Consider the following 14,232-nt stretch of genomic DNA (forward strand, 5'->3'; position numbering starts at 1 on the left):
GGTCACAGTTAAGATGGGCTCCATCATCCCCACTCTACCTGCTCCCCCCCTACCCAAGCAGGGCAGGGCTGCTTCCACCAACTTGGCCAAGGTGCCCAGTTCTCCTAGATGTTGGGGACCTTAAATTAAACTCATGTTCCTCCACCTTCAAACCAATAGGCTCATACATCAAGCAATCAGTGTTTATTGAGCACCTACTAAGTGCCAGGCACTTTGCTAAACCCTGGGCATACAAAGAGGCAAAAGACTGTCCCTGTCCTCAGGGAGCTCACAATCTAATGGATCAAATTGTAATCTAGTTTCCTTTTGGGCCCAAGGAGGCCCAATTCAGGGTCACCTTCTCAGTGAAACCTTCTCTGATCCCCTGGTTTAAGGTGACCTCTCCGTTCTCAGGTTTCCCACAGCACTTGAGCACTTCTTTTCGGTTGCCTTCCCTGTCCTCATAAGGTAGTTATTTGTGTAAACACCGTCCTCATTTGTGTAAATGCCCTCCCCCTTCTTCTCCATTTGATTAGAGTTTCCTTGAGGGGAGGACCTTGTGTCATCTGTCTTTGTACCACCCCCCAACACAAAGCATGGAGCTTTGTACACCTCCCCAGTACTCAGCCCAAGATAGGTTAGACCTGCCATCCTGCTGAGATGCAGGATTGGGAACAGAAAGCAGAAAAACTCAAAGGGTGGAGGAGGGTCGAGAATGAAAACCCACCCAGCCCTAGCTCCCTCCAGATCTGTGCCCCCCTCCCATCATTACCGTGGAAATGGAAGGTATATCGAAGGCTATTAGGAATGCTGGTGTTCTGTGGTTGTCTCCAGGAGCTGTAGGAAGGGTTCTGCAGTAAAGGCCCCTGCACTGGGTCTGCCGCCTCGAGACGGCTGAAGCACAGGAATTTGTGGGCTTGGTCACTCAGCTCATAAGAAGTCTTGCCATAAATGAATTGGAGCTTCTTGGCATTTGGAAGCCAGTAGAGGCAGAAACGATATGGCCCCAGGGGAGCAGGAAAGGACCAGGACTGACGAGATTCTTTGGCAGGAAATGGGGCCTTGATTGTTAGGACCTCTTCCGTATTCTCGATGACAATGTGGTGGGAATGGCCTTGAATGTAGTTCAGTCTGCTCGAATGGGTCTGATTCCTTTCTCCACAGAAACTGAACTCGTCTTTGTGGTTACTGCCCTGTATCCCTGTGGCACAGAAGGAGAAGTCAATATATCATGAAGTTCAGCATGTTTGTGGCTGAGGGACAAGCTACCTAGGGTTTCCTAATTCCCACCCAGGAAGGCAATGTGAGATCCAGGCCCTACATCTTAAACGAATGAACAAATGAATGAATGAACAAATGAATAAAATGAAATGAGAGTATTTGACTCCATGACCTCTGAATCCTATGGACCTCCCTTTCTTTTGGGCCTTACCATCCTGACTTCCTAAGCCTTCCCCTCCCAAACCCCACTATTCCATAATCTCTGTTGAGTAGGTATGATAGTCAATCTCACAGACTTTTTAGCTCCCTAAGGGAACTTAGAGCACCAGGCTTGTCATCTTCCTATAATACCCTTATGTAAAGATTTTTCCAAACTGTGTAGGGCCCTGTATAAATTTTTCTGGGCCTCAGTTTCCTGATCTGCAAAATGTAGAAAGGAGAAGAAAGAGGAGAAAGCATTAGATAAGGCAAATCCAGCAAGTATTTATTGAGCATCTACTATGGAGGGACCACAGTACTGTGACTAGATCGCCAGCCTTGGAGTCAAGATGGCTTGTGTTCACATCCCCTCTCTGACACTTGCTACCTTTGTGACTTTGGGCAAATACTTAACCTCTCTGGGACTCAGTTTCCTCTTTCATAAAATGAGGGGGTTGGGCTTGATGGCCCCGAAGCCCTTTCTAGCTCTAGGGGTCTCATTGCCAGGAACTCTAAGGTCCCTTAGGGCTCTAAGAAGTCTATGAGGTTGACTGTCATATCTACTCAACAGAGGTCATGGAATAGTGGAAGTTGGGAGGGGGAGGCTTAGGAAGTCAGGGTGGTGAGGCCCAAGGGAAAGGGAAGCCCATAGGGTCTGGAGCTGGAAGGAACTTCAGAAGTCATGGAATCATATCCTCTCATTTCATTTTATTTATTCATTTGTTCATTCATTCATTTATTTTAAATATTCATGAAAACATTTCTGAGCTCCAAATTATGTCCCTCCCTCTGCCCCTCCCCCACCCGTTGAGAAGGTAAGAGAGCCAGAAGGACCATAGAGACCACCTCTTCCAGCGCCCTCATTTTACAGATGGGGAAATCGAGGTCCAGAGAGAGGAGTTAATCCTACTAAGGTCACACTGGGAATCAATGGCAGAGCCAGCACTGCTGACTAACTCTAATCTGGAAGGCTTCCCCCTGTGCCATATTTTTTTTGTGCTGGATAGAGATGCCAAGACAAATGGAAAGAAGTAGATTCTGGACAATGCACTCAGGGAGGGTCCATCTGGGGAGGGGATACTCAGGGAAGAAGGACACAACACCTTGGAAGAGGAAGAACAGAGTCGTGTAGAAAACCACTGCTCGAGGAAATGCCTGGCCTGCCATTGTCTTCATCAGTGTCCTAGGGAGGTCACCACCTGAAAAAAGTCAAGATCAGCATCAACATTCAACCTGGTATTTTAGTTTTTTCCTTTCTAAGGCCGTGGAGTCAGGAAGACCTTTGTTGTAGTCCCACCTCATAAACGTCCTAGTGGGTGACCCTGGGCAAGTCACTCAATCTCTAGTGGCCTCAGTTCTTTCATCTATAAAATGGGGATAATCATAGCACATACTTCACAGGGTCGTTGTGAGGACCAAAAGAGGGCTGACATATGTAAATCAGGGAGTGCATGGCAATGAACTGAGTGCAAGGCTGTAGAAGTTTTTTAAAACATCAAGTCTGAGGATTGTGCCTGAGCTGTCAAAAGAAGCCACAAAATCCTGGAGCAGGAGAAGGCCTTAAAGATCATCAAATCCAATCCCCCCATTTCACAGATGAGGCAGCTAAGTCTTGTTCAGAAAGTTGGTGCCAGTATGGTGCATTTGGAGTGGCTCTGCCATTCACTGACCTCGGATGGATGAATTATTTCCTCAAGTTGGACCCATTCCTTCATCAGTATAATGAGAGGGCTATATTGGACGGTACCTGTGGTGCCCTCTGATCCTAAGACTGAGGGTCACCTGAATTCCTTTCCAATGCCCTAGTCCACTATACCTCACTGCCTTCCCAACCACCAGAAGCCATTTCATATGTTCCCAATCGCAGAGGTGACTTAGGGCTAATGACAGCAGCAAAGCCCAGAAACCACCAGGGCTAGAGGAAAATAAAGGAGAAACAGCAGCGAGGTCCCAAGGTTGGTACCCAGATGAGGGCAGACAGCACCTGGACGGCTCTTCCACCTTCTGCCACAAGGGGGAGCCATGGCTCATTAATTTCCTTCTCTTCAGGTAGAAATGTCACCTAACTTGTTTCATGCCTATTACTTGGGCTGTGGCTAGGGCGCCACCCTTCTTTAAATGGTCAGATTATCTCAGGGAATTGTTTGTACTGGGGCCCTTAGTAAGGATCTGGGGGGCTCTAGAGATGGAAGACACCTTAGGAATCTTGTCCCCTGGCGCCTTCAATTAGTAAAGAAGGAAACCGAGACCTAAAGAGATTAGTGGACTTTGCTCAAGCCCAGAAATATCCCAGCTGGAATTTGAACCCAGACCCATTGAGTCAACTGCCACTGCTCTTTCCAGTATAACATAAAGGGTTTTCAACCCACCTGTCCAGTGTCATTTGATATCCTTCCTTTTAATCACTTTCTACTCTATCGAAAATGGAAGACTGTTTCCTGAATGGTAAATCCCACCTTCAGGAATCTGTGCAAGCCATGTGCCACATCTGGGAAGCACTCCCTGCTCAACTTGGGTAAGAGGCCCCTCCCACCCCTAACCTTAACCCTAACCTACCCCAGCCATATAGAGCTTTCTATGGCTTTCCCCAACCTGCCTTTTTAACTTTATTGCTCAACTTCCCCCACACCATGGTCTTCATAAACATTATTCCATCTCTCTTGGTCATGTCTTTGCATTGGCTGTCTACCATGCCTGGAAGGCACCAGGAAAAGGGAAAACCACCATCTCACTATTCAAAGGGTGACTTCTTTCCATTTAGACTTGGACTCACAAAGTGACAGAAGGGACCTCAGCACATATAAGGTCAAAGCTGGAAGAGACCTTAGAATACACGATATCACAGCTGGGGAGGTGAGCACCTAGAACAAAGAATGTCAGAGTTGGAAGGGATCTTAGATCAGGGAATGTCAGAGCTGGCAAGGACCTTAGAACAGAGTATGTCAGAGATGGAGGAACCTTAGAACAGAGGATGTCAGAGATGGAGGGACCTTAGAATAAAGGATGTCAGAACGGAGAAGGACTTGTGGAACACCTGAAAAGCAACTTGGTTCAGTGGAAACTGCATATTTGGAGCAAGGAAGTCCTGAGTTTGAATCCTACCATGGATAATTACTACTGATAAGAGGCTGGTCACAACCTCCATGAATTTCAATTTCTTCATCTATAAAACAACGGCACACAATGCCTCCATCCAGGGTTCTTTGTGAGCTTTAACACATATAAACTATCACCACCTGGTTCAACCTTCCCATCTTACAGATAGCAAAACTGAGGGCCCCAGATGAGGAAAGGGTCTTAGCCAGCATCACATTGCCTGTTAACTGAAGAGCCAGGATCAACACCTAGGGTTTAGTCAGTCTAAGCTCAGTCTACTGCTCTTTCTGCCCCCCACTTAAGGATCTAAAAGGCATTGGAGAATGGAACCAGAAGAATCCAAACTTTAAAATAGTATAAAATTGGGCATCATCTCCTGCATGGAAAGCATGTAGTCTGGGATAGTCAAATGAATGGGAATTATGTTTCTTTCCTCTTTTATACCCTCCAACTCTTCAACTGACCATCCTCCTCCTGGTTTCCCTTCCTGTTCTAGATGGGGTGGGGGTTGGGAGAAGTAAAGCAGAGTTTTCAGAATGTTTTTACCCAATTCCAAAATGGTAAATGAAAACAGAGCTGAGCCCAAAGTCCTATGTCCAGTCACGGTTCACTCAGTCATAGAGTGGGCCACTCAGCAATTCTGGTGACTGGCTGAGGAGGTAATTTGGCTCATTAAGTATTTACTGAGCTCTCCTTTTGTGTTAGGCAAGGCATGAGTGAGGAGATAAGGTTCATATCCAAATAATAAGACAAAAGCAATGAGATAATATGCCACCAAGTGCTATACAGAGTCATAGTATCTCAGTGGGCACTTCTGAGATCGTGTATAGTCCAATCTCACTCTCCAGAATTGTGCTTAGTTCTGGGCATCCTGGATAAACCAGATAGTGTCTGGAGAGGGGTAATCTGAACAATGAAGGACCTTGAGCCCATGATGGAAGACTGGGTTGAAGGAACTGGGGATGGTTAGCCTGAAGAGAAGACTCAGGGAAGGCTTGTTACATTGTTGTGTTTGTCCTTCATTCTCTAAGAGGACCATGACATCAGACAATAAGGACATGATTTGCAGTTGACTTGGATTTGAGTGAGGGAGGACGGTGCAAGGTCACCAGCCTCACTTTCTCCTCCAGAGCCATCTGGGTCCAGTGGCCAGATACAGATCAGGAGGACCGGGGATGGATTAGCTATACAAAGAAAGGCGAAAGGCAGTCCCTGAGCTCAAGGAGCTTAATCCAATGGGAGAGACAGCATGCAAACATTGAAAACAAGCAAGATATGTAGGATAAATAGGAACTGATCAACAGAGGGAAGGCACTGGAATGAAGAAGGATTGGGTGAGGCTTCCCGTAGAAGGTGGGATTTGTGCTGGGACTTTAAGCCAGGAGGAGATGTGGAGGGAAAGCATTTCAGGCATGGGGGACAACCCTAGAAAATGCCCAGGTTCAGGATATGGAGTTTCTTGTGCAAGAAACAGCAAGGATGCTGGTGTTGTTGAATCTCGGAACATTTGAGAGGATGCAAAGCATAAGAAGACTGGAAAGGGGTGGGCATGAGAGGGGCTTCGAGTATTTGGAGGAGCAACTAGATATGTTCCATTTGGTACCATTGGGCAGAAGTAACAGCTGCGGGGAGGGGAGCTACAAAAAGATAAGTTTGGATTTGATATCAGGAACACCTTCCTAGCGATTGGAGCTGTCCCAAATTTCTAGCAACGGCTTTGAGGGGTGGTCATTTCCCCCTCTTTGGAGCTCTCTAAGCAGACCACTTGTCAGACATGACAATCAGGGAGAATTCCTTTAGTGTATTGGTTACTCCAGATCACCACTGAAGCGAATGAATGAATAAAAAAGCATTGCTTTCAAGTGATGACTACGTGTCAAATATTATACTAAGTGGGTCTCTTCCTGCTCTCCAATTCTATCCTTCTGGGAATTCCCTCTCCGATGTTCCTAACATATTCTCTAAGTGACAAAAGGGCAGTCGGAGGGGTGTGGGGAAGGCAGTGACCCTAGACCACTTTGGCTGGCTGATAACAGTTGGGTAGAATTATGAGCTGATTACATGTGTATAAGGCTTCAGGACTATTTTAGTACCAGCTGCCTGAGGACCTTCCCCATCAGCTGACTTCCTGGGTAGGAGCCCAGCCCAAAGTACCGGGCAATCACTACAATTGGTCACATCCTTGATGCTATCTCCCTGAAGAAGCCAGGACAGCTGAGCTGTGGGAGTAGAAGGGCAGTTCCCATTGCCAAGAGCCTAGAGGACCAGAACAGGTCCTCCCTCCATGGAGAGATGCCTGCAGCCAGCACATAAAAGCTGGGATACACTGAGGTTTGGCTGACCTCCTGTAAGGTTCCAGAGCCAATTCTCTTAGGAGCAAGGAGAGATAGCTAACCAGCCTCAGCCTGGGGGTGATAGTTCCTGGGTGGATTTCTTTGTGCTTCTCTGCTCTCCCCAGGGTTGGATAGATTCTGAATAATAGATAGCAATTATATTCTTTTCTAAAAGTTGCAAAATGCTTTCCATACATTATCTTGTAACCTCACAACACTGTGAAGTCAGTGCTTACTTGCATGCCCATTTTAAAGATGAGAAAACAGAAGCAAAGCAAGGTTAAGTGATTTGCCCAGGGCCACACAGCTAATAAGTATGTGAGCAAAGATTCAAACTCAGGTCCTTCCTAGCTTTAAGCCTAACACTCAGTCTGCTGGACCACATAGCTTCCTGTTCCTAATGAAAGCAGTGTGTGATTTCTTGGAAATGGCAATGTACTGGGAATCAGGAAATGGGAGATCTGGTCCTGGCTTTGTCTTGCTTACTAACTCTAAGACTCTGGAGGACTGACTTTCTCTCCTTTGGCCTCAGTTTCCTCATCTGTAAAATGAAAGGGTAGAACTAGGCAAAAGGCTTGTGCTCCTTGGATTTGGAGAACATGCAAGGGTTTGCAGGTGATGTTTCTGTAACAAAGTCAGTGGTAGCTGTGGTTTTGACAACACCTTCCTGGGCTGGCAGGAGAACTTCTCTGGGGACTCTGAGTTCCTGGCATTCTGCCCTCTGTTGTCTCTTCTCTCTATTCTCCACCTTCAATCATCCTTTCTTTTACAGAGCCCAATGCGTGGCACAGAGAGGGTACAGTGGATTGCTGTTGTTTGTCCTTCATTTTGAAATAGAACCAATGACATCAGCAGGGTGATAGAACACTGGGCTTAGAATCAGGAAGACATCTTCCTCAGTTCAAATCTGTCCTCAAACACTTCCTAGCTGTATGACCCTGGACAAGTCACTTCACCCTGTTTGCCTCAATTTCCTTATCTATAAAATGAGCTAGAGAAGGAAATGACAAACCACTCCAGTGTCTCTGCCAAGAAAACTCCAAATAGGGTCACAAAGGGCCAGACACAACTGAACAATGTTTGAAAACAGAATTCACTTTATCTTGTGTCTTGGACCCTTTTAATAGTCTGGTGAAGCTTATGGATCCCTTCTTAGAGTAATATTTGTTGCCTACATTCATAATTGAAGGAAATCTTAAATTTCAGTGAGAAGTCAGTGACAATAAAGATGCAATCTTTTTTCTATCCTGTTTTATGGACTTTATGAAATCTATCCACAAGCAGTCTGTGGACCCCAAACCAAGTTCCCCTGTTCTAAGAGAAGGAAAGAAACCACTAGAAGGGTCATGCTCCTATTCATGAAAGCAATTTTCCTGTTATGGAGACAAAGACCTGACTCCAGATCAAGACTGGGTTTCTTGGTAGTCTGGGTAGGGCTGACAGAACTGAAGAGATGGAAGTGACCTCAGAGTCCATGCAGTTCGAACCATATCTAGATAAGAGTCCCCTGTGCAACACACATGACAAGTAGTCAACCAGTCTTTACCTGAAAAAGTAAGGAGGAGCCTACTACTCCCTGAGAACAGCTCATTCTACTTCTGGATAGTTCTAAAGATCAGGACACTTTACCTTACATTAAGCCTATAGACTCTAAAACAGCCATTGTGCCCTAAGAAATGATGGAAGGGAGAGTTCCAGAGAATCTGAGAAGACTTATATGAATTGATGCAGAAGGAAGTGAGGAGAAACAGGAGAATTATTTGTACAATGACAACAGTATAAAGACAAACAAATTTTGACAGTCTTATGACTTCTGATCAGCACGATGACCAACTGTGATTCCAGAGGACCAGTGATCAAGGTTGCTGCCCACCTCCTGGTGGAGAGCCAACGGACTCCAGATGAAGAGCAAGACATACATGTTTACATGGCTAATGTGGGAATTTGTTTTCCTTAACTATACATATTTGGTTCAAAATTTTTTTTCTTTTGCCTCCCCCCTTTTTGTAGGGGAGGAGATGGGAGGGAGAGAGAATAAATGCCTGTTAATTGGGGAGAAAAAAATAGATAAAGAATAGAATTCATCTGGCTCTGAGTTCACTAAGGGCAGGTAGGTACTATCTCTCTATGTAATCTTGGGTTTCAGCTTCCCATTATTCATTTTTGCACCATCCTTTCAAGTTCAAAGATTATTCTCTTTGTCAGAGAAAATAGAGACAAAGGAAGAATTGAGTAGTTCTGCCTTCTTCCTGTCATCCGTTTATTACCATCCCATTCACCCACACAAGCTTCTTTGATCTGATCAGAGAAGGTGCTGTGTGCTCTATGAGTAAAGCAGAATTAAAGTAGCTCAAAAGAAATGTGAGATGCGCGAATTTAGAGAATCCACCCCAAATATCCACATGGATTATTTGTGTCTGACCTGTGGTAGGAACATGCCGAGCTCATGTTGTTCTGATCAGACAGTCGGGCACACTGAAACTTGACTCTAGCATAGTGATGTCACTTTGGTCCTCTTTGAAAATGAAGGACAACAACCATCCCCCAATTAAGCTAAAAATACCCCACTTTTATGTCCTTAGCTTTCTTTGATATTTTTAGCTTATTCTGAGCTCTAACACTATTCTTAGAAGATCGTATCATTATTTTTTCTTTATTTTCTGTACTTGCTTAAATCTTCTACAAGCTTTTTGGATTCCCTGTGCACTCACATTAGTTTTATCTAGCCTCAAGTTTCTCAACTTGTTTTTATTTTAATAATTATTCAGTTTAATTGATTTCCTTTATAATCTTACATATTTGCATTCTGAAACTTATTCTGACAAAGCTTCACCAGAATGACCACCAAAGGGGTCCATGACACAGAAAACATGAAGGACCCTTGATTTAGACAATTTCCTGTTTTCTTTTTCATTGGAATTCTTTCTCTTTACACATTCAGAATTTCATTATATCAAACCAACCATTGCTCCTGGGAATGACTTTCTTGGAAAAGATTGGTCCAAGGTATCCTATCCATCCTTCCTCTGAGCTCTTTGGGAACTGCCTTCCCCAGATCTAGTGTATATGTCCCACAATAGCAGCCTGCAGTTCCCCTCGGTGCTGAAATCAGGTCCACATTCATAGTTCATCTCTTCACTTCCTCCAACTTTTGAAAGGCTTAAGTAGTGTGTGAGTTCCTTAGGGTCAGAGGCCCCTGTCTTATTCACACAACAGAATTGCATGATGTGAGAGGTGGAAAAGACCTCTGAGATCATCTAATCTGGGTGTCTTTTAAAAAAAATTTACGAAAGGGAGTTTGATTTTTAAATAATGTATTAAATATTTATTAAACATTAAATGCTTATTAAAATGAAAATTTATTAAAAATCTAAAATTATTATCTATTATTTAAGTACTTATTAAATATTAACTAGTTTATTATTTATTGATTTTAAGTAACAGGTCTTTTAAAAAATGTTTTCCTTTTATTACCCTTCTCTACCCATTAACAAGTTAAAAAAAAAGAAACAGGAAAAAAAAACCCAAATCCCTCAATGCATAGCTAGAGCCTGGCAAAACAGATTCCTACATTAGCCATGTCTAAACGTTTATGTCTCTTTCTGCATCTTGGGTTCATCATCTTTCTCTCTGCCAGGAGATGAGTGGAATGTTTCATCTTCATTGTTTTGGACTTGCGGTTTATCATTTCAGTGGTGGGAGTTCTAAAGCCTTGTATGGTTCTTTTTCTCTGTCAGGTTATCATCATTGTATAAATTATTGCCTTGGTTCTGTCCCATTCCTCTGCATTGGTTCAGAGAAGTTTTCCCAGTTTCCTCTGAAATTGTCTACCTCATCATTTCTCATGGCACTATAACATTCCATTACATTCATGTATCATAATGAGTTTAGCCATTTCCCAGTGGGAGGATGGCCCCTTAGTTTCTAATTTGGGGTTACCAGGAAAAGAAATACTCTAACTATTTTTGTACATATTGATCCTTCTTTCTTTGGTTTCTTCTGGGTGGTGGCCACCCACCCTGGGTCATAGGGAATACACAGTTTGGTCACTTTTGAGCACAGTTACAAATTGCTTTCCAGGATGGCTGTAGTCCAGGGGTTCTTAACCTCTTGGTATCACAGCCCCTTTGACAGTCTGGGGAAAAGTGGACATCCCTTCTTAGAACAATGCTTTTAATGCTTAATGTAAAATCCATAGGATTGCAATGGAAACCAATTCTATTGAAAATGTCATCAAAATGCTGCAAATTCCAGGCTCATGGACTTCTTGAAATATATCCACAGAGTCCTTAGGGTTAGAGGACCCCTGACCTAGTCCAAACCACTGATTTTACAGATGGGAAAATGAGACCTGGAAAAAAGTGATGTGCCTAAGGTCTCTAAGCTAATAAGGGTCTGAGCCAAGATTAAATAAAATAAAACAACTCAGGTCTTCAAACTCCAAGCCCGCACCACACTTCTGCCTCTCTAGCCATCCTGATTCTTCCACACTCGCCTCCCCCACAGCACTTAAGTAAAGTGCCCTTCACCTAGGCGATCAGAAAATAATGGAAGGGAGAGTCCAGAAGCATCTAAACTTCAATTAGAAAACATAGGCTATGTTTCCAGGTGTAAGTTAGCCCAACATAGAAGTTGATCTGAATTTTTCTGAACAAAAGCTCAGACTTTGTCTTTGACTTGCCATAGAGGTCAACCAGTCCTCAAATTCCGCTTCTCTCTCTCTTCTCTCCTTTCTCTCTCTCCTCTCTTCCTTCTCTCTCCCTCTTCCTATGTAGCCTACTCATGGGCTCAATAGTAATGCTGATCATCATGGAAGCTTTGACTTGCTCTGTTTCCAACCTGGGCCAGTTTACCCCTCCATAGACAGCCTCCATGCTTCCCTGCTTCCAGAGGCTCACCATATTGGTGTCAGACTAATTACAGACAACAGATCAACTTAACCCTACTGCAGCTCAGAACTCCTGAGCTCAAGAAATCCGCCAACCTCAGCCTCCCTGGTAGCAGGTATTATAAATGTGTATCTAATTTCTTTACTCAGTCGAAGAAAGAAGAAAAGGATAGATATGTACGAAAATATTGATAGCAGCTCTTTTCCTGGTAACCCAAAATTCAAAGCTAAGGGGCCATCCTCCCATTGGTAAATGGTGTATCAACCTCACACTACTCTCAAAGCTCCCCCCCCAAGTTCCTGACTTTATTAATTGCTGGCCTTGTAGGCTAGCTTCTGAGGGCTGGAATGGAATGGTGGGTCCAGAGCTTAGATACCATAGATCTACCATATAAATTAACCCAAATTTGGGAGAGTTAAGGTTCAAATCTGAAAGACTGACTCATCAACTACATTCTATATGGAAGCTAGAGAAGGACTTTACCTGGACTCAAATAAGTCACTGGTCAGAGGGTCTTCACCACCCTGTCTCCCATTGCTAGTGCAAACTTCAGAGTATTTACAAGAGGAAATTGAAGGAGAATGAAAAGTTCTCCAGAGTCTTAGTTATCCCATCAAATTAATAACCTCCCATCCTCTACTATAATGAACCCCTGGGGGTGAGCTGCTAATTAATAAACCAAACTAGCCAATCCCAAAACATTGATAAAGTAGACCACTACTGCATCACTGCCCTAGGCAGTGGGTTGTGCTGTGGGAGGGAGAAGACATCATCCTTACTTTTCTAGGGGAGCTTCTAGACTGATTGAAAAGACAAGACTCCCACCCAGGGAACAGAGGCTAAGAGAGACCAGGATAAGGTATGAATTGCATGGTACAGAAAGTGCTCTAAGGAAGGGAATGATTGTTATGGGCTGGAGTGGGTAGCAAAGAATTCACAGAGAAGACTAGAAAGCCGTGTAGAATTTGGGTAAGTGGAGAGCAAAAGAAAAGAGAACAGCAGGAGCAAAGGTATGGAGGCTGGGATGACAGTATGTTTAGGGAACATCAATGCGACCAGAGCCTATGTGTGGGGAAGTAGTAAGAAAGAAGTCTGGTGGTACAGGGTGCCACTACATCATGGAGGAGCCTCGTACATTAGATCGAAGGCTTCTCTTAACTCCTGGGACTACCTTTCTTCCTTTTATGAGTTGTGAGAATGTAACATTGGAACGTAAGCTCCCGGAGGGCAGGGATCGATTGGCTTTCTTTTTTGGCTGTATTTGTATTCCTAGCGCTTAGCACACAGTAGGTCCTCAGTAAACCCTCCACCTCTATCTATCTTGCTTGCTTGCTTTGTATACATTTGCATACCTGTCCTCACACTGTCGAGAATGGAAATACTTGTTTGCATGTTATCTACCTGCTTCATACCTGAGAGTTTGGTCTTTATCCTTTGGCCAATGGGGAGCCATTGAAGGTTAGCAGATGGGGGAACAATTCAAACAGAACTTTGCATGAGGAAGTTAGTGGTGATTGAGGAGGAAGACCTGAGAGGCGGCCCCGCTGAAGCTTCCCACAAGGGCTCCTTCCTGTTCAGACAATGGGCCCGTCGAGGTCAGGGACCGTATCTCCTTCTGCCTCTCCCCTCACTATGCGCAGCTCTGTTTGCTTCCCGAGGTGGAGTCACTGAGATCAGGCATGTGGCCTGCCTTGCAAGAAGGGAGTCAAAGGTGGTGGGGAAGGAGTGAGAAGAGGGAAGGGAACAGGGTGGGAGAGTGTTGCTGGAAATGGAATTTTTAAACTACACCCACAGAGCTAGAAATCTGCCTGGGCGCTTCACTTCCAACGCAACTACTGGACACAAACACCACCAAAGAGCTGGACACCTGGGCAGAATCCAGCTAATCAGATCTAAGGCCTGGGATCGGAGTGGGGGTGGGAATTAGCTCTTTCTGTCAGTGAAGGGATCCATGAATGATTTGGAGGAATCACTACCAAATGTCTTGTGGGGCTGATGGAACCCCCAAGGTGTCTAGGTGGGGTAATGGATAGAGAGCTGGACTTGAGGCCAGGAAGACCTGAGTTCAAATCCTGCTTCAGACACTTACTAGCTGTGTGACCCTGGGCAAATCACTGAACCCCTCTCAGCCTCAGTTTCCTCTTCAGTAAAATGGGGGTGATGATAGTGCCTGCTATTGTTGTGAGAATCAAAGGAAATAATATATGAATGGCGTTTTTAAAGCCTTAAAGCACTATATACATGCCAGTGATGATGATGATGATGATGATGATGAAGATGACGATTATGATTATTATCATAGAGCTAGGACTCCTAAGGCTCTGACAACTGGTAGGGTTGGGGGTCTGGGCCATAGTGCCTTCAGATCTCCACGAACCCCGCACAGGGAGGTATTGTTACCAAATGACATGTTATAGGGGCAGCTGGATGGTATTGCAAATAGAGTGCTAGACCTGGAGTCAGAAAGACCTGAGTTCAAATCCTGCCTCAGACACTTACTAGCTGGGTAACCCTGG

The 14,232-nt window shown here is 44.5% G+C and overlaps 1 protein-coding gene across 3 annotated transcripts in view; it reads right to left on the reverse strand.

Annotated features, from left to right (window-relative positions):
* ADGRG1 (adhesion G protein-coupled receptor G1) overlaps positions 1–14,232 on the reverse strand; it is a 32,423-nt gene that overhangs the window by 12,243 nt on the left and 5,948 nt on the right. For all 3 annotated transcript variants that reach the window (XM_036751225.1, XM_036751224.1, XM_036751223.1), the window contains 2 exons: positions 2,502–2,597; positions 752–1,180 (listed from right to left, as the gene is read on the reverse strand). In XM_036751225.1, the coding sequence (XP_036607120.1) occupies positions 752–1,180; positions 2,502–2,574 (502 nt within the window). In that variant the 5' untranslated portion in view covers positions 2,575–2,597. The remainder of the gene's footprint in view (positions 1–751; positions 1,181–2,501; positions 2,598–14,232) is intronic.

The sequence above is a fragment of the Trichosurus vulpecula genome, chromosome 3 (genome assembly GCF_011100635.1).
Source record: "Trichosurus vulpecula isolate mTriVul1 chromosome 3, mTriVul1.pri, whole genome shotgun sequence".
NCBI lineage: Eukaryota > Metazoa > Chordata > Mammalia > Diprotodontia > Phalangeridae > Trichosurus > Trichosurus vulpecula.